General features: G+C 36.4%; 1 protein-coding gene across 1 annotated transcript; it reads right to left on the bottom strand.

Moving 5' to 3' along the window:
- LOC108636116 lies at positions 374-20,835 on the bottom strand. The gene is made up of 7 exons (XM_018049056.1): positions 20,748-20,835; positions 18,925-19,026; positions 10,327-10,425; positions 9,059-9,169; positions 5,944-6,119; positions 2,359-2,467; positions 374-965 (listed from the first exon to the last, which is right to left on the bottom strand). Exons 1-7 carry the CDS (start codon positions 20,833-20,835, stop codon positions 925-927), a joined length of 726 nt encoding a protein of 241 aa, XP_017904545.1. The 3' UTR covers positions 374-924.

Raw genomic sequence — 21,483 nt, 5'->3', positions numbered from 1 at the left:
GACAAACTATTGATAATATAATCATAATGCAATCAAAAACTCTCTAGCTGAGTTTTAGAAATCTGACATAAAGCATCTAGCTGAAAATACTCAAATATCCTGTCAGAAGAAGTGAATAACATGTTTATAGCATGACAGGAAATTTTACCAAATTGTACAAATAATAATCTAAATACAGTTATGAAAGAAATCACTCACTGTGGGAATATTGACTCTACCATCATTTTAGAGCATCTCAATATGCAGTCAGAGGAACTTAGTGAAGAAAGTTTGTTAACAAATGTAGTTGCATGAAGAAAATGATGCTGACACTCTCTAAAGGAAGTGATGCCAGCAAAAAACAAAACAAAACAAAACAAAAAAAAACACAAAAAAACTTCACAATTAAAGGAACTGTTGGAAATATTTCATGTCTTTGAGCACAGAAAGGATATAACAATAAAAGCTTATCCCAACTTAGAAAGGAGTGTAACAATTTCTTCAGTATAGAAAAGATGTTCCATCTGCATAACAAGGTATATTGAAAGAAGTTGTAGCCCTGTTTATACTACTCTTGATAAACAAAATAAACCACTTTAATTCTCAATGTTTCTAATATTTCAAATTAAATTTGGACAAGATAATATCAATTTTATTGAAAAAAAAAAACTTTTCCTGTATAATTATAATCAACTGAAGCTGAGTTTTAATGTTTTTACAAAAGGTTTTAAAGGTCACAAACCAATCAAATTTACCCCACTTGTTTCTAAGATTGTTTTTGCATAGTTTCAGCTTACACGGTCATTTCTATATCCTAAACTATTATAAGTGCTTGCATTTACATAAGGTTGAGAATTTGGTACATCTACTTTGTTTTCACAGGTACAATAACTACTAGAGTCATTAGATTTCCAATTGTTAAATTTCCACTGGACACTGCATGCTTCACTGTTTTGGCACTTGAAATACTTCTGGAGGTACCAAACCTGGAACAAAAAGATAAATAAAAATGAGTCCTGTGCTTTATCATGAAAAACAATTACCTCATAAATATAAACTCTTTCTTCCAAAGCTTATTCTTTTCTTGTTAAATCATTTTAGTTAAGAGAGAAGAAAGTGACAATAGCTCTGGTGATTCTTTATACTATTGTTAGAATTCTCTAATGCCCTCAACTTTCTTGGACTCAAAACTACCTCTGGTCTATCTATTACCACTTTTTATTTTTTACTATCATCTGTTAGAATTTTTTAAATTATTTTTTATTGAAGTACAATTGTTCCACAGGGCTTCCCAGGGGGCGCTAGTGATAAAGAACCCGCTTGCCAATGCAGAAGATGTAAGAGACGTGGGTTTGATCCCTGTGTTGGAAAGATCCCTGGAGAGGGGAATGGCAGCCCACTTCAGTATTCTTGCCTGGGAAATCCCATGGACTAAGGAGTCTGGTGAGCTACAGTCCATAGGATCACAGAGTCAGATATAACTGAAGCGACTTAGCATAGCATAATTGCTTTACAATGATGTGTTAATTTCTACTGTATTTGGATATTGGGATTGATTATTCAATCCCTTATACTATGTATAAAATAAATAATTAATAAGAACCTACTATATAGCACTGGGATCTCTACTCAGTGCTTGGTGAAGAACTAAATGGAAAGAGAATCCAAAAAAAAAGAGGGGATATATGTGTCTGTTACCAATTTTACCCAAGAGGTCATTGAGTAACCTTGGTTTTCCCAGGACACTATTGATTTATGCGTGGTACAATTAGTATAGATATCTTGGTATAATTATCAATAGTGCCTCATTTCACTCTCAAAATCATATGGTCAATAAACCAATCATATGACCAATAAATCATATAGTCATCTGGATTATAGTTCACTTAAAATATTGTTATAATCTTCCTTTAGTAAAGTATATAAGCTCATATTATTTACTTTAACAATGTAAAGTACTAGAAACAAAGCAGAATTTATTGGCTCCAAGGAGATAATTTATTTTTTATTGCACTGGATAATATCCCTGACCCTGATTTGACTTTGTCCTTATACCTTGTCTCCATTCCTTAGGGTCCTAGGAAAGCATGACACCGTCATGTGAAATAAAGGCAGGGAAGTGTAGCAACACTTCTGAATTTCTTCCTCCATGCTCTCAATTCCAAGGAATTTCTGTATAGAATAGATTTTTTTTTCTTTTTTTTTGCAAAAAAAGAATTGCTTAAGTTACAGAGAAAAACTTCCAGGATATCCTTCCTTCCCTTCATACATCTTTGACCATGTATGGAGGGTGATTGTCAGAGAAACATTAACAAAATTAGCACACCAGATATTCCTTTATTATTGACAAAAAAAAAAGGAAGAAACAGGTTAACTCACAAGTCAAAATGGAAATATCTGAAACATTCCTTGCTGTCTGATTTGTGTTGTTGGAAACAGAATTCAGAAGCGTCTGGAAGATATGTACTGGATGACATCTAATGAACATCTATAAACAAAGGAAACATCAGTTACCTTGAATGACTTGGAGCTAATTCAAGTGCAACAGAAACAAGTTCATGTCATCAAAATTCCATTCAACATTCATGTTACTGCTCCTTTGTTCATTGTCCCCTTACCCTCAGTGGGATTTGAAGACCTTCTCTATTCTTCTCAAGTGTTCTATTTAACACCACTATTACACTCTTAACAGTTAGCAGGTGATGGGGGAAAACAAATCATCATGTAACCCATCATGTAGACATCTGCAGAGGTTCTAATTTTCTGTATTCACCATAGAACGGGATCACAGTCATCCAACCTTTCCCATGAGACCTCCCAATTCTTTTCCAATTTACCTGTCTTTATGTACTTTTTTTCCCCCTCTCTCTCTTTTTTAAGTTATGAAAGTATGATAACACATTCACATGAGACTTGGAAAATATAGAACAAAGTTCTATATTGTTCCACTATGTGTGTGCATATATGTGTGCTCAATTGTGTTGGACCCTTTACAAGCTCATGGACTGCAACCCTCCAGGCTCCTCTGTCTGTGGGATTTCCCAGACAAGAATACTGGAGTGGGCTATCATTTCCTCCTTGAGGGGATCTTCCCCACCCAAGGAGAGAACCCATGTCTCTTGCATCTGCTGCACTGGCAGGCAGATTCTTTACCAACTGAGCTGCCAGGGAAGCCCTTGGTTCCACTATATATTACAATTATTACTTTTAAAAAAATGTATATTACCATATGTAAAATAGATAACCATTGTGACTTTGATGCATGAAGCAGGACACCCAAAGCCAGTGCTCTGGGACAACCCAGAGGGATAGTGTGGGGAGGGAGGAGGGATCGGGATTCAGGATGGGGAGGACACATGTATACCTGTGGCTGATTCACACTGACGTATGGCAAAAAACATCAAAATATTGGTAAGTAATTATTCTCCAATTAATTTTTTTAAAAAGAATCCTGAAAAATTTTGGAAATTAAAAAAAATACAATTTTTTAAGTAAATTAAGATTTTCAGTGGAAGTTTCAATATCAAACTCTCAAAAATTAATAGAATGAGTATGTAGAAAAGTAGAAGGATATAGTAGACCTGAAAAGTACCATGAACCAAGTCAACATAATTAAGATTTATACAATTTTCACCCAACCGTTGTCTATCCTACTCTTTTAATTTTTCCCTCCTCACTGGGCCCTATGCTGAGCTAAATGACAGTGTCTTTAAAACTTTCCCTGGCATCATGAATTTTCTCTTGAGATATAAAAGGTATTTTATCTTGCATTAATTTCCAAGATTCTTAAGAGGAAATCTGGAGTTTAAGCTTTGTTGTCATGCTTCTTCCTCATTCAGATTTCAAGTGGTCTCTAACTATCCTCTTTGAGGTCTGACACGTACTACAACATGGATGAGCCTTGAGGACATTATGGTGAGTGAAATAAGCGGTCACAGAAAAACAAATATGATATAATTCATTTAAATGTAAAGTTAAATGTAAAATTCATTTATTGACTATTACCCTAGTCAAATTCACAGAAATATAGAGTGGAATCAGGCTTGCCAGGAGGCAGAGGAAGGAGAAATCGAGGAGTTCTTTAGTGAGTACGGTGTTTCAGTTTTGCAACATGAAAAGAGCTCCAGAGATTGGTGGCATAGCGTTGGGAATGTACTGTACACTTAAAATTGGTTAAGCCAGGAGATTTAATGTTATTTATTGTTGTTTAGTTGTTAAGTTGTGTCCAATTCTTTGTGGCTCCATGGACTGTAGCCCTCCAGTCTCGTCTGTCCATGGGATGCCCCAGGCAAGAATACTGGAGTAAGTTACCATTTCTTCTCCAAATGTTATGCATATTTTACCACAATTAAAAATTTTTTTTAATTGGATGACAGGAGTGTAACCAAGGTAACCCTAAAAGTGAAAGTCTCTGGAAGCCCAAAACTTTGAAACTTCCTTCTTTAAGGAAAAACCAGCTCGGAAGAATGATCTCTGACAAGAAGTGAGTAGCAGTCAGATAAGGTAATTTCTGAAAAGACCTCAAAATCACTCAGTAAGGAAGCCATTAATGGCACACATCTATTCTTTTCTTCCAGTTTGAAAGCTATGCTTTTCATTTTTTATAAATGCAGCGTCATAATTGCAGTTAGATAATGATTTGCATGATTTTTGATTTATTATTTCAATCAAACCTTAGTTTAAAAGCTTTATTACATGTATCACTCATATTACCAGCATTCAGTCCACATTGCAGACCTTAGTAAACACTTAAGAAGTACTTGTGTGAAATGTTATCAATATTTCACCCAAATTACCTATTGCATGAAAAATACCCTTGTCAGAGTTATCTTTAAATTGTCAACTAATTATTTTTAGACATACTTCAGTCTTTGGAGATAAGCAGGCTAGGTTTTTAGCTTACTTTCTGCTTCTTATTGCTCATGTGACCTTAAGAAATTTATTTATTCTCTATGAATTTCAGTTTTTGAATCTTAAATTTAGGAATAATGTATAGAGCCTGTTTGGAGGTTAAGTAAAACATCAGCTAGAAGGCATGATGCCATGGGAACTAACAAAGAAAGAGTTTCAAGAATAATGCAGTTAACAGTGAAAAACCTCAAAAAGTTTAAATAATGCATTAAGAGTAGTGACAAAAACTATTTACTATATGCTTATAATGAGCCACATACTCGAAACCTGAGTTGGATTAATCAGGTTCAAAAGAGACAGAATAATAATCCAGGTAGCAAAACCAGAAAGGGCAAAAGTCACTGAGACATTTGACCACATTCAGGTTAATGCTGAGGACAAAATCTTTTGGATTGGAGCTTGCTGTGTGTTATAAGAAAACGAACAGGTAGATTGTTCTGGATAGTAGGGAGTTGGGAGTTTGATATTTTTGCTACAGTCAAATATTAAGAAAAACAACAACAGAAAAATAATCATGAGCATAGCTTGATCTGATTTTTCTGTATTTTAACTTAAGTAAGATCAAGTAATATGTGAGGATAAGCTAGATAATTTACATGATTGTACCAAGTGGCTTATAGTCCAGAGAATGACTTTTTATCAGTGGACAACAATTCTAAGGGGGAAGAGAATCCTGTAATTTAACCTGCAGCAGTGATTATTTAAAATATACCTCACAATTGGAAATAAATAATTACCCACTCCTTCCTGACTCTATAAAAAATAAAAAAAAAAAAAACAGAAATCACGGGTAACAAGAAATAACAAAGAAATAGACTTCCATAGCTTACCATATGAACCAGCAACTCTAATCACTGTAGATCCTTGCTTTCTGAACCTGTGATATAGGAATTTTCCAATGTCTCCACTCAGATGCAGAGAGCAAAAGTGAAGGGCATGAAAGCCATTTATCAGAAACAGCCAAGAATTAATGTTCTTACCCAAATTCTCCTTGCCTGTACTTTAACAATACCAAGAAATAGCTGCAGACATACCACAGATCATACCACAAACCTTGGTTCTATTCCTATTTCTCACACCATCCATATTCATCAGGGAGGAGTGATTCTTCTCACAGTCGCTGTTGCACATATTACAAATTATTTTGGTAGAAAAGTTATAGCAGTTACTTCCATACTGTATCCATATCTCTGAACATAAGTGAGGTCCCAGGTCTGAATAAGGAAAGTCTATAAAGATATGATACATACACACATATGCATGACAGGTATGCACAGATATAGTACAAATTAGCATATACATCAGAATTTCTAAATATTTGCATTATACATTCCAATGATTAACAGGAGTTATATTTTGAAAGAGATGATTGCTTAAAATATGAGAGAAGGAAAAGAATACAGCGTGAGGTGAAATAGATTTGGATCTGGAGCAATCTGAAGATTAAAGAAAAATCATGGCTATAGAGGGAAAAAATAATGAAGGGATTATTCAAAGCACTCAGAAAAAAACTTCAGAATGTTTTGTTTGCTGCAAAAAAATTTTTAAAAAGCAAGACCTTAGTCCATATCTATTCTGATACTTACCACCTCAATGTTTTCAGTGATATTTCTATAAGACTCTTCTCTAAATGATTCAAATAGATTTCAGGTTGAACCCAAGTTCTTCCCATTATTTATAGGAACCCTCATGGCACTCCAGTTTTAACTCTTAATCCACTTAGTTTCCTGTCATCCATTTATCTTGAAAATCTTGAATTTTTCTTGAGAATGCCTTGCTATCTCATTACTTTTATGGAAACATGCATCCATTCCCTGCGTTAAATATTGTACCCCATTCAGTCTGACCTGTTTCCTCCAGCTATATGGTTTCTTGAGCTATGTGTTCATGTTTATGTACACTTATTACACTGAATTATAATTTTTCTGTTTACTTCTCTGCTTCTCCTGTCATACTCAAGATGAGAAATTGTTGTAACTGTTATACCAAAAAAAATTATATTCTCTAGGTTTCCCAGGTGTTTGACATATGGTGCACAGTGCATCTTTTTGATGAAAGAAGATAAGAAGTTAAGAGAGAGAGGAAGAAAATCAGTGACATTTATGCAATTTTCAGGAGAGGAAAGGATATAGTTAATCTCTAAAAATATTGAGTGAGCTATCTGGCAAGGCCTTGGTTTCTACTATCATTGTTGACACCATACTTTATATCCAACTTAATTTGAACAGGAAAGTTGCCTGTTCATCACTCCTCCCTGGTCTTCCACTCTTAAAATATATGTATAAATATAGCTGATTCACTTTGTTGTACAGCAGAAACTAAAACAACATTGTAAAACAATTATATTACAACAAAAATTTTAAGAACTAAAGTAGAGGGCAAAAAAAAAAAAGTATTCAGATAGAGTTCTCACTTCTAGAGAGATCTAATGGAAAAACTATCTTCTTTATTTTTTATCCTCTTTAAAATAACAATAGAGGCAATCCACACTAGCCATCACTTCCTTTCTTGAGTATCAACAGAGAAGCAAAAATCCTAGGGTATATAGAAGCACCAGCACATGAAAGGAGAAGGTGATGGCACCCCATTCCGGTACTCTTGCCTGGAAAATCCCATGGACCGAGGAGCCTGGTAGGCTGCAGTCCATGGGGTTGCTAGGAATCAGACACGACTGAGTGCCTTTGCTTTCACTTTTCACCTTTCACTTCCATGCATTGGAGAAGGAAATGGCAACCCACTCCAGTATTCTTGCCTGGAGAATCCCAGGGACTGGGGAGACTTGTGGGCTGCCATCTATGGGGTTGCACAGAGTCGGACACAACTGAAGCGATTTAGCAGCAGCAGCAGCAGCACGTGAAAGAGAATTCTCATGCTTAAAGGAAAAGAAAAGGAAAAACTGCCTCCTCCTTCAAAAAAAAAAAAAAGACTGATATTTTAAAATGTATCTCTAATCAATTTACTAAGATCTCTCCAAAAGATAGTATATACATAAGGTAAGAATAGGATGCTACCAAAAAAAAAAAAAAAAAAAAAAAACTCTTAAAAATCATTCAAAAATATGATAGCCAAAAAATAATCAATAGATTAAAAAGTAAAATTTAAGAAATCTTCCAGAATCTAATGCTAAAATAAACAGAAAATACAAAGAAAAGATGATAATCTGTAAATCTGAACATCCAAAAGAAAGAAGTCATGGAAAGAACAGAGGAAATGAAGACAAGTGAAAAATAAACTATAAGGAATAGCACATATATTCCCTAAATTTGAAGGCCCTAAACTTTCAGATTGAGAAGACTGTAGCATACCAGGCTCCCTTGTCCTTCACTATCTCCTGGAGTTTTTTCAAACTCATGCCCACTGAGTTGGTGATTTTATCTAACCAGCTCATCCTCTGCAGCCCTTTCCTCCTTTTGCCTCCAATCTTTCCCAGCAAAAGAATCTTTTCCAATGAGTCAGCTCTTCGCATCAGGTGGTCAAAGTATTGGAGCGTCAGCATTAGTTCTTCCAAAACACTCATACCCAAGAAAAACCCTAAATGTCAGGAACCCAGCAGCTACAGTTGGGTCATTTTTATAAAATGAAAATTATACTGGAGACAGACTTATTAACAACATTGTTTTCCAGAGACAATGAAGTAACTCCCACAATATTGTCTAAGAAGTGAATTTTTAGCCACAAAATTTATAGCTAGCTAAGTTAAAGACTAATTTCAGACATATGAGAATACAGAATATTTATCTTCCATATGCCCAGCTAAACACCATCACAGCTAAACTCCATTAAAATGTTTAAATGTCAGTGCTAAAGAAGGAAGAAAGAAGGGATTTAAGAAAACCTAGTCTAAGGAGAGAGAAGGCGACTCATTTGAAAAAAAAAAAAAACATATAAAGAAACTAAGTACAGAAAGATGAAAATGCTTATTTACCAGAAGAATCTACACATGTTTACCATATTTTAATGGTTTTTCTTTAATTTTGTAAATATTTCAGGACTTGGAACACAATGAAAAAGAAGGGAGAAAACTGGGGAAAACTATGTTACTGATAACTCTGAAACAGAAAGATCTTTCACTTTGATTTTCCTTCTGCTTTAACTCTTCAAAGTACTTGGAAGTAAAGTTATTCAACACTTTAGTGTGTATTCTAACATATTAAAATGATGTGCTCACCTGAGACAGTTGTAGGCATATCTGTGGGTAATGTGGTTGTTTCCACACGTTCTGTTACGTTCAGTTGTACATCATAAACTGTCTTGCTGTTAAAAATTAGCTTGTAGTAATCTACAATTCATATCAGGAGATTAATAACTTTCACATAGACTCTTCCAATAAATTATACTACTAACACAGCAGTTATTTAAAAATTTAATAGAAAGCACATTTTAAAATGATAGCTACATAAGAGTAGAATATCAACTTTACATACTTTTAAGATTAACATTTATTTGAAATAATAATGTTTGATGTTACTCAACAGAGTACTAGTTCTTATATAAGGAAATGCCCAAATAAGTTTAAAAATATGGAACAAAAAGTGTCTATGTCATGCAGAGATTTCAAAATAAAAGACTGTAATTCAATAGTTAGGTTTTAAAAATACAAACCCCACTTTTGAGACCAGGAGTCACCAGAATACATTGGTGAGGCTACATGTTGTAACTTTGAGTTTCTTGGAGAGAAATAACCATACTTTATGGATATAGAATTAGTAAATACTAGCCTCAGAATTAAAAAAATAAGAATTTCAGAAAACAGAAATCATGTATCTAAGAATATCAGAAGATTCAAAAAACATAATATATCCATTTTGTGGATTATTAAACAAAACCTGTCTTTTCTACATGACTGATACTAGTTTTCTTGCCAGCCCTTAATCGTAATAGAATCTTTATGAGAAGATTTATGAAGTTTTATGAGATTTAGAAGATTTAGAAGTTTTATGAGAATTAAATGAGAAACAATCACGAAGAATGGACACAAATAAACAATTGCTGTAATCATCCTCTGTTTCCTTAGAATGCCTTTGTACCCACTCTTGTAGGAGGGAAGGGAAAGGGAATAAGTGTTTCCCAATGTCATCCAGGCTTGAGAAGAGATACTTCAAAAATGTCATGAAAATGAAGAATTTATTTCTAATAAGTGGACTCCTCATGAAAACTCTCAGAGTATAAATCAGTATACTGATTTCGGTTGCATTAATTGTATAACTTTTAGAAACATAGGCTTTACATTACTCTCTACAGCATTGGTTGCACTGAAGGAATCTGATGTTAAAATAGCCTAAAAAGAATGACTAGTGTTACATGGTCACACAGAAATAAAACCTGTTTTCCTCTGTTTATCTGGGAGTTTTATATGGATATGTCTCAGGATTTGGAGTCATTTGCAATATGCCTAAGAAAAGTAAGGGACAGCCTCAGAGAAAAGTGAACACTTACACATCAAGCCCAGGGCTCCCAGTCCAGCCAGTATCACCAGGTTCAACAACAGTGAAACACAAGCAATAGGGTACCACACCTTTGATGGAGCGCTGTGTCCTGTGAGGAGAATGACAAGAAGTCAAGCATTTCATGTTACTTCCTCTTTCTTTAACTCCCTCCAACTCCCACTCTTCTATAAATAGTGGTATCAGACTTACTCTAAAGTTTAATTTTAAAAATTGCTTGCAAAGTCAATGAGACCTCATTTATATTAGGCCAACATAAATACACCTGTACATTCACATATGACACTAAAAACACATAATTTTATATAAATGTGATTGTATGACATATTCTGGATATTTTATGAACACTCACTTATATTTTAGCAGTAGTTTTTCCTCACTAACTTCTTAGTCTTTTTCTCATTGATCTACCTTCCTGTCTCCAGGTAATTAATGCTAACCAGCTGCTGGGTGTTCTTTTAATTGGAATATAGTTGCTTTACAATGTTGTGATAGTTTCTGCTATACAACAACATGAATCAATAATGAGTATACATGTATCCTCTCCCTCTTAAACTTCCCTTCCAGCCCCCTGCCCCCATCTAGTTCATCACAGAGCTCTGGGCTGAGTCCAGGATAGTTTTGAAATATGCCATTTAATATAATTGCTAATTCTTTCTCTTATGATTGATTTTTTTTCAAGTAATCTATTTAATATGTTAGTAGAAAAATCGAGTCTCCAACCCAAACTTTTATAATGCTTTCATTCCCTCACTGCTTTTCTCCCTAACTCTAGGTTATACAGTGAGAGTTTATTAAAAATGATTCTAGGAGATGATAAACTTTCTCTTACAATATATCTGTTTCATTGAAAGATTGTTTAGCACTTTTATTATTGCAATTTTCATAGTCATGCCATTATCAGCTATTGCTTTCTTGCACACCTCTAAATGTCCCCTTAATTAATCATGGGACTGAAAATTTTCTTGATTATTTCTCAAATGGAGTATATGATGTTTTTTAAATTTTTCTAAAATGGATAAATTGTATCTTTTTTGATTTTAGGTTAAATGAATTGCAGCCAAAGATGAAGAAACTCTATAAGTCAACAAAAACAAGACCAGGAGCTGACTCAAATTGAAGAAAGTGGGGAAAACCACTAGACCATTCATGTATGACCTAAATCAAATCCTTTATGATTATATAGTGGAAGTGAGAAATACACATTTAAGGGACTAGATCTGATAGATAGAGTGCCTGATGAATTATGGACGGAGGTTCATGACATTGTACAGGAGACAGGGATCAAGACCATCCCCATGGAAAAGAAATGCAAAAAAGAAAAATGGCTGTCTGGGGAGGCCTTACAAATAGCTGTGAGAAGAAGAGAAGTGAAAAGCAAAGGAGAAAAGGGAAAATATAAGCATCTGAATGCAGAGTTCCAAAGAATAGCAAGGAGAGATAAGAAAGCCTTCCTCAGCGATCAGTGCAAAGAAATAGAGAAAAACAACAGAATGGGAAAGACAAGAGATCTCCTCAAGAAAATTAGAGATACCAAGGGAACATTTCATGCAAAGATGGGCTTGATAAAGGACAAAAATGGTATGGACCTAACAGAAGCAGAAGATATTAAGAAGAAGTGGCAAGAAAACACAGAAGAACTGTACAAAAAAGATCTTCACAACCCAGATAATCACGATGATGTGATCACTCACCTAGAGCCAGACATCCTGGAATGTGAAGTCAAGTGGGCCTTAGAAAGCATCACTATAAACAAAGCTAGTGGAGGTGATGGAATTCCAGTTGAGCTGTTCCAAATCCTGAAGATGATGCTGTGAAAGTGTTGCACTCAATATGCCAGCAAATTTGGAAATCTCAGCAGTGGCCACAGGACTGGAAAAGGTCAGTTTTCATTCCAATCCCAAAGAAAGGCAATGCCAAAGAATGCTCAGACTACCACACAATTGCACTCATCTCACATGCTAGTAAGGTAATGCTCAAAATTCTCCAAGCCAGGCTTCAGCAATATGTGAACCGTAAACTTCCAGATGTTCAAGTTGGTTTTAGAAAAGGCAGAGGACCCAGAGATCAAATTGCCAACATCCGCTGGATCATGGAAAAAGCAAGAGAGTTTCAGAAAAAAAAAAAAAATCTATTTCTGCTTTTTTGACTATGCCAAAGCCTTTGACTGTGTGGATCACAATAAACTGTGAGAAATGGGAATACCATACCACCTGACCTGCCTCTTGGGAAACCTATATGCAGGTCAGGAAGCAACAGTTAGAACTGGACATGGAACAACAGACTGGTTCCAGATAGGAAAAGGAGTACATCAGGGCTGTATATTGTCACCCTGCTTATTTACCTTATATGCAGAGTACATCATGAGAAACGCTGGACTGGAAGAAGCACAAGCTGGAATCAAGATTGCTGGGAGAAATATCAATAACCTCAGATATGCAGATGACATCACCCTTATGGCAGAAAGTGAAGAGGAACTAAAAAGCCTCTTGATGAAAGTGAAAGAGGAGAGTGAAAAAGTTGACTTAAAGCTCAACATTCAGAAAACGAAGATCATGGCATCTGGTCCCATCACTTCATGGGAAATAGATGGGGAAACAGTGGAGACAGTGTCAGAATTTATTTTGAGGGGGCTCCAAAATCACTGCAGATGGTGACTGCAACCATGAAATTAAAAGATGCTTATTCCTGGGAAGAAAAGTTATGACCAACCTAGACAGCATATTCAAAAGCAGAGATATTACTTTGCCAACAAAGGTCCATCTAGTCAAGGCTATGGTTTCTCCAGTGGTCATGTATGGATGTGAGAGTTGGACTATAAGGAAGCTGAGCACCAAAGAATTGATGCTTTTGAACTGTGGTGTTGGAGAAGACTCTTGAAAGTCTCTTGGACTGCAAGGAGGTCCAATCAGTCCCTCCTAAAGGAGATCAGTCCTGGGTGTTCGTTGGAAGGAATGATGCTAAAGCTGAAGCTCCAATACTTTGGCCACATCATGCGAAGAGTTGACTCTTTGGAAAAGACCCTGATGCTGCAAGGGATTGGGGGCAGGAGGAGAAGGGGACGACAGAGGATGAGATGGTTGGATGGCTTCACTGACTCAATGGACATGAGTCTGAGTGAACTCCGGGAGTTGGTGATGGACAGGGAGGCCTGGCATGCTGCGATTCATGGGGTTGCAAAGAGTTGAACACAACTGAGCAACTGAACTGAACTGAACTGAACTGAATTGCAGATATTTTCTTTCCATATCTACTGAATACTAAATAGTAACTGGTTACTTTAATTACTTCCTTGCTTTTATCTATTCTTTTTGTTGTTTATGGAATCTTATTATTTACATTTTAGATTACTTGGTTTTATTATCCAAGTCCATCATGATTTTCATGTCTCTTTATTTTATTTTTTCTGTATGATCTTCTAGGACCTGCAACTGGGACTTAATGATCATTCTTTCCATTAAAGTCATGTTTTTTCAAATTGAAAATTTTTAGTGTGATAATTTAATATCATAAATTATTTCAGTTATCTTTCTTTTGTAGGGATTCTGTTTTACTTGGAGCTGCTTGTAGGGTTTTTTCTTTTCCTCTCGTTCTGGGTTTCCTATGGTTCTGTGTTCCATAAATTTAGTAACTTTTATTTGTTTTCCCTTGGCTTTACTGACGTTTAAGATTTGATAACAAGATTTTGAGTACTTTGTGTGTGTGAAGTCACTCAGTTGTGTCCGACTCTTTGTGACTCCATAGACTGTAGCCTACCAGGCTCCTCCATCCATGGGATTTTCCAGGCAAGAGTACTGAAGTGGTTTGCTATTTCCTTCTCCAGAGGATATTCCCCACCCAGGGATCGAACCCGGGTCTCCCACATTGTAGGCAGACGCTTTACTGTCTGAGCCACCAAGAAGTCACTTTGAGTACTTTGAGAGCCATGAAATCTATGTGTGATGGAATGCACAGGTGTTTCTTTCACTAAGTGCCAATGGAATGCCAGAAAACAAGTCCTTCATTTTATACCCCATAGAAGAAGAAACCTGGTCCATTGTCTTCTCAGATGCAAAGTCTGAGGCTTTCTATGATTTAGGATCATAGAGGACCTTTTCTGCATTCTTATTTAGTTTCCACACTAACCCTCAGAGGCCAGAAAGATAAGCAAGTCCTCCCAGGACCACATAAGAAGTTGGCACCATCTTTTTTCTACAGAGTCTAATAAATCTCAAGAGACTGAATCCTTCCTAGGCACCAGAGAACCCTGAAACTAAGCCTTTTATTTGTGAATCTTCAGGCTCTTAATGAGAGCAATGGTACACAAATCTTTTCTTCATTGGCACCCCATAAGGGTTTGGAGTACATACCATCAATCTGCTGCCTGGTTTGCTAGCCCCAACAGTAGCTCCTTACATGGGCTTAGGTATTTGCCAATAGGAAATGGGGAAAAAAAAAAGGGGGGGCAGAATGAAAGTACATTTGAGCTGATTGAAGTGCTAATTAAAATCAGTCTGAAATGAACATTTATAGATGCACCATACCTTTACCTTGATATTCTCTTAAAACTCCAATAAAATATAGAAAGTAGTTAAAGAAGGCATATAGATTCATAATAACAAAGAAAGGAAACCACAGAAATGGCCTTTGGGAAGGTAGGTAACAGATACAAAAGCAATTACTAACTTTGTAGGCACTTCGAAACTGAAGCAAAGTCAGCAGTGAGGAAACAAAAGTGAGCTGACTCTCGCGAAAGAACACCAAAGGCCCCTGGTATTTTATCTTTCCAAGTGGAGGTATGGGTGAGTCTGAAAACTGAAAAAAATGCCCGAAAGTTGACATAAAATATAGGTATTCTCTCCTATGTATTTTTCTCCACTTTGTACAACAGTTACTCTCTCTTACCCATTATAACAGAAGAATGCCCAGGGAGGAGTGCTGGAAGATTTATTCACCTCCAGAATAGTCAACTGGCTCAAGAAGGGGGGAAAAATTCAAATATCAAAAATTGGATTTCTCAGCAAATTGCTTCAGTTCATGAATGCTACTTCAGTTCATCACTTCATAGCAAATAAATGGGGAAACAATGGAATCAGTGACAGACTTTATTTCTTGGGCTCCAAAATCACCGCATATGGTGACTACACCCATGAAATTAAAAGACGCTTTCTCCTTCAAAGAAAAGCTATGACCACTTAGACAGCATATTAAAAAGCAGAGACATTACTTTGCCAACAAAGGTCCAACTAGTCAAAGCTATGGTTTTTCCAGTTGTCATATATGGATATGAGATTTGAACTATAAAGAAAGTTGAGCACCTAAGATTTGATGCTCTTGAACTGTGGTGTTGGAGAAGACTCTCGCTGCAAGGAGATCTAACCAGTCAATCCTAAGGAAATCAGTCCTGAATGTTCATTGGAAGAACTGATACTGAAACTCCAATACTTTGACCACCTGATGTGATGAACTGACTCACTGAAAAAGACCCTGACGCTGGGGGAAATTGAAGGCAGGAGGAGAAGGGGATGGCAGAGGATGAGATGGTTGGATGGTATCACTGACTCGATGGACAAGATTGAGCAAGCTCCAGGAGTTCGTGATGTACAGGGAAGTATGGCATGCTGAAGTCCATGGGGTCACAAAGAGTTACACATGACTGAGCAACTGAATTGAATTGACTGATGAATGCTACCATTTAGCAAGCCCATCTCACCTACACAAGCTCTCGTTAAATCAGTTTAGTACCACACACTTAAGTGAGTATAGACAACCAAAGATCATTTGATATTTGAAGAAAGCAGCCAATATAAGGCTGAAATAGAAAACACAGAAAATAAGAATTTAGGGGAAGCAGAAATAATCCAATGAGAACAGTTCAAAAACTCTGTAAATAAACAGACTCTCTTATATGACTGTGTTAGTCATTCAGTCACGTCTGACTCTTTGCGATCCCATGGATTCGCCAGGCTCCTCTGTCCATGGAATTCTCCAGGCAAGAATATAGGAGTGGGTTGCCATTTCCTTCTCCAGGGGATCTTCCTGACCTAGGGATCAAACCCAGGTCTCCCTCATTTCATGCAGATTCTTTACCATTTGAGCCACCAGGGAAGACCTTATAAGGCATGGAGGTATATAAATGTAGAAAACAATTTTTTCAGTTTCTTATATAGTAAACATAAGCCATTCAACCCAGGCTTCTGCTCTTATTTTCCTTCAAAAATTTATAAAAATAGGTCTCTACAAAGACTTGTATATCTATCAGCTTTATTCATACTAGCTCCAAACTGGAAGCAACTGAAATGTTCATCTACAGATAAGTGAGCTAACAAGGTATGGTGTAGTCACACACTGGAATATTGTTCAGCCATGGAAAGAAATTCACTGCCAATGCATAGAACACAGATGAATCTCAAAAACATTATGTTTACTGAAAGAAGCCAGGCATAGAAGAAGTCACAGTCAATCATTGCATATTATTTGAAACTATTTACATAAAAACTCTTCTCTGGTGGTTCAGACGGTAAATAATTTGCCTGCAATGTGGGAGACCAGGTTCAATCCCCAGGGTTGGGAAGATCCCCTGGAGAAAGAAATAGCAATCCACTCCAGTATTCCTGCCTGGAGAATCCCATGGATAGAGGAGCCTGGCAGCCTAGAGTCTGTGGAGTCACAAAGAGTTAGACACAACTGAGCAACTACACTGCTGCTGCTCCATAAAACCTCTAGACTTAACAGAAAAGTCTAGAATGACAGAAAGTAAAGCATTCTGATTAGCTGGGGCTAAAACTAAGATTGGTGGTGAGGATAAGACGAGGCACACAAGTTGTCTTCTTGTGGTGACAGAAATATTGTAAATCTTAATTTTGGTTGGTTGTATGGGTAGATATTTTTTAAGTCCAGTCAACCATATGCTTAAGTGGGCGTATTATTTTGTATTTAAATTATAACATTGACTTGAAAGTATAATTATTAAAACCATCAGAGAAGTAAGATACAATTTTGCATCCACATATAAGAACAGAATACCATAGAAACAGCCTTTAGAAAACAATAGCAGAAGTTCATTGAAAATAAAATAATACCAGATACATTTTTAATGGAAAAAGATAATTTAAGATCATCCATGAAATATAATAAAGGATAAAATGAAAAATGGGAGGGGAAAAGTCAATGGGGTTTAATATTATAAAAGTTGGAAAGATTCAGAAAAGTGCACGAATACTTTGGGGCGATGGATGGAGAAAGTAATTTTAAAGAGCTGATTCTCCATAATTAAAGGTTATGAGTTTATCACCTTTGGTTTGTCTTCCTTCTTTTCTCAAAAAATTTATTTTATTTTATTTTTTGTTGAAGTATAGTTGATTTACAATGCTGTGTCAGTTTCTGGTTATATATATATGTGTGTATATATATGTTGCTGCTGCTGCTGCTGCTAACTCACTTTAGTCGTATCGGACTCTGTGAGACCCCATAGACTGCCTCCCACCAGGCTCTCTGTCCCTGGGATTCTCCAGGCAAGAACACTGGAGTGGGTTGCCATTTCCTTCTCCAGTGCATGAAAGTGAAAAGTGAAAGTGAAGTCGCTCAGTCGAGTCCGACTCTTAGCGACCTCATGGACTCCAGCCTTCCAGGCTCCTCCATCCATGGGATTTCCAGGCAAGAGTACTGGAGTGGGGTGCCATTGCCTTCTCATATATATATATATATACATACATACACACACATGTGTATATATACATGTAATAGATATTAAGATTCTTTTCCATTGTAAGTTATTACAAGATATTGAGTAGAATTCCCTGTGCTATACAGTGGTGTATATATATATACACACATGTGTATATATTCATGTATATAGATATTAAGATTCTTTTCCATTATAAGTTATTACAAGATATTGAGTAGAATTCCCTGTGCTATACCGTGGTTCTTATTCGTTACCTATTTATATATAGTAGTGTACATATGTCAATCTTAAATTCCAAATTTATTCTTTCCTCCCTTTCTCCTTTGGTAGCCATAAGTTTGTTTTCCATGGCTGTGAGTCTGTTTCTGTTTTGTAGCTAAGTTCCTTTTGTATCATTTTCAGAATCCACGTATAGGTGATATCATATGGTGCATGTCTTTGTCTGACTTCCTTCAGTTAGTATTATAATCTCTAGGTCCATCCATTTTGCTGCAAATGGCAATATTTTATTCTTTTTATGGCTTAGTAGTATTCCATTATATATATATATACACCATATTTTCTTTATCTATTTATCTTTCAGTAGACATTTAGGTTGCTAATATGTCTTGACTATTGTAAATATTGCTATGAACATTGGGGTTACAAATATCTTATTGAATTATGGTTTTCTCCAGATATATGTCCAGGAGTGGGATTGCTGGATCATATGATAGCCCTATTTTTAGTTTTTAAGGAGCTGCCATACCATTTTCCATAGTGGCTGCATCAGTTTACATTCCCACCCACAGTTAGTAGAGTTCCCTTTCTTCCACAACCTCTACAGAAAATATCTTTTATTTTCAAAGGAAATCTTTATTTTTTCTGCTGCAACATCTCCCACTAGGCCCTTCTTACTTTTCTCCTTGCTCCAGTAGGTCTCACCTCTCATAGCTCTGCTCTCAGTCACCTCAGCTATGCCCTTGATGCTCCCTGCTCCAGTTTCAGCTTCACCGCCCAGCTCCAAGTCAGGAGTTTCATGGCTATCTTTTTCAGGAAAGATAAACAGTGGCAATATTTTTAGAAAATCATTCTTTTCTCTATAATCTTTTTTGCCTTCTAATTATGCAGGTAGTCCTGTGTTCGTGGCTTGATTCTGATTCTGAAGATAGATTTTTCCAATAGACAAACATGATGTGACCTTTTATAAAAATAAATTTGAAACAGTTTCAGTTCAGTTCAGTCACTCAGTTGTGACCCCATGGACTGCAGCATGCCAGGCTTCCTTGTCCACCACCAACTCCTAGAGCTTACTCAAACTCATGTTCATCGAGTCAGTGAGGCCATCCAAGCACCTAATCCTCTGTTTACTCAGATATATAGAAAAGGATAAAATTGTTACATAAGGAAATACACATTAGAAAATATGTAGCAGAACATAAGGGTTTCCCAGGTGGCATTAATGGTAAAACACCCACCTGCCAATGCAGGAGACATAAGAGAAGTGGGTTCGATCCCTGGGTTGGGAAGATCCTCTTGAAGGAGGGCATGTCAACCCTCTCCAGTTCTCTTGCCTGGAAAATCCCACGAACAGAGGAGCCTGGCACGCTACAGTCCATAGGGTCGCAAAGAATCAGACACGACTGAAGCGACTTAGAACAGCACTGCAGAACATAAATTGCATCTCCAATTTTATAGATACCACCATAGTGGTCTCTGGTGTTTGTTGTATGATGAAGACAGAGTATTTTCCCCAAATACATGCAGTTCTTTCATCAGATGTTATAGAGACAGAGAAAATGACTCTTTGGAGGGAAACTAGTCCCAAACACATGATCCACTAACCTGAAGCCTCTCTACTCAGAGATTTGTTCACATAGAGGGCTTTTACTTCATTATTTAAATATAAAATATCTCATAGCAATAAGAAATTTCAGTGAATATGATTTTCATGTTTCAAAAAAAATATCTTCCTACTGCTTCATTGTTATTAACTGTCTGGGAATTAAATTGCTGGATAAAGAAGACTGCACTTCTATTGTGCTGAGATAAGGAGCCTTCAGTCTTACTCTTTTTCAGAAAGAAGTAAATGTTTAATGCATAATCACTGACTGGGTGTCCCATGATCCTATGAAACTCATAGCATATACCTATTTCTTATCTTATAGCAATTAAATAAAAATATTGGATAGCTATGTTCACACTATTGCTGTCTTTTTCTTCCTCTAATTACCTGTATGTAAAGTCATCCTAAAATGTCTAAAAAATATAAGAAATGTTATTTTGGTGGCAACAGCAATCTGAATTTCCAGAGGTTTAGACCACAGTCTTTCTTCACATACTATGATGAACTTTGTTGTTGTCATTGTATATTCATTAAACCAAGTCTGACTTTCATGCGACCCCATGGACTATAGCCCAGCAGGCTCTCCTGTCCTTGGGATTTCCCAGGGAATAACAGTGGAGTGGGTTGCCATTTCCTTCTCCAGGAGATTTTTCCAATGCAGAGATCAAACCCATGTCTCCTGAGTCTCCTGCACTGGCAGACTGATTCTCTACCATTGAGCCATCAGGAAGCCCCAGTGATGATGTTTCAAACTAAATAAGATAGACATAACTAAGCTCTGGCATAGTGACTGATATATGGACTAGTTCTCCAGAATTTAAATCTCAGAAGGGACTAACAGCCTTGAATTGAAGACAGGAGAACCCACCAGTATAGCTGATAACCTCTTCTCTGGTCTTTTGATCCTCGAGGAGAATCTTACCTGTTCTCTCGAGACTGTAGCTTTCCTGGGGTTCCTTTGTCTTAGGATTTGAAAATTTGAGAGTTGCATAGGTCACTTCTTCAGACATTATTGAGCAAAGCACAGTTCAGTCACCCAGTGTGCTGTGCCTATCACCTTGAACTCGCAGAAGCCACTCTTAGAGGCCTTTGCATGCAGGGACTGAGTTGACTGATCTATCTTTGTAAAGATCAAGCAAAAGAGGTGGTGTCAGAAAACAGAACTGTTCCCCTGAGAATTTCATAACTGCACTATTCCCACCTCTGTACATCCCTCTTATCTCACTTTTTCTAACTTCCTCCACTAAAACACCAAATTGAAGAAATGACTAAGAGAAAAATGTGGGTTTTAAATATAAACAATCTTTTATTTTTCATCTAGAGGGGAAAACATCTGGATTTCCAGACTCAACACTACCCTATGGAAATACAAATAAACATGTATTTATTTCTGCATGTATAATCAGTTCTTAGAAAGCATGTGCCTGTGAGAACTCTGTTAGAATTGCACGAAGTACATAACCCATTGCTGACTCCCAGAAAACTACAGGTGAGTTAATTCTAATCAAAATTTTTCATTCCATTTTTACGTGATTTTTTGTGGATTTCAGATTCCTGAGAATTTAAAAGCAAAATATTACTGGATCAAAACAAAAATCAAGAAGAAAAGGCCTACAATGAACTACACTAAATATTGTACCTCATCCTCCTTTTTATTT

The sequence above is a fragment of the Capra hircus genome, chromosome 5, assembly GCF_001704415.2.
Source record: "Capra hircus breed San Clemente chromosome 5, ASM170441v1, whole genome shotgun sequence".
NCBI classification, from domain to species: domain Eukaryota; kingdom Metazoa; phylum Chordata; class Mammalia; order Artiodactyla; family Bovidae; genus Capra; species Capra hircus.
This window is presented reverse-complemented; position numbering and strand designations above follow the sequence as displayed.

Coding starts and splice junctions, on each gene's coding strand:
- LOC108636116 (XM_018049056.1), bottom strand. CDS start 20,835: ATGTCTGAAGAAGTGACCTATGCAACTCTCAAATTTTCAAATCCTAAG. Junction 10,426..18,924: donor TGAGAGCAGAGCTATGAGAG/GTGAGACCTACT, acceptor TTCTCCTCACAG/GACACAGCGCTCCATCAAAG. Junction 2,468..5,943: donor GAAATAGGAATAGAACCAAG/GTTTGTGGTATG, acceptor CTTTGTTTATAG/ATGTTCATTAGATGTCATCC.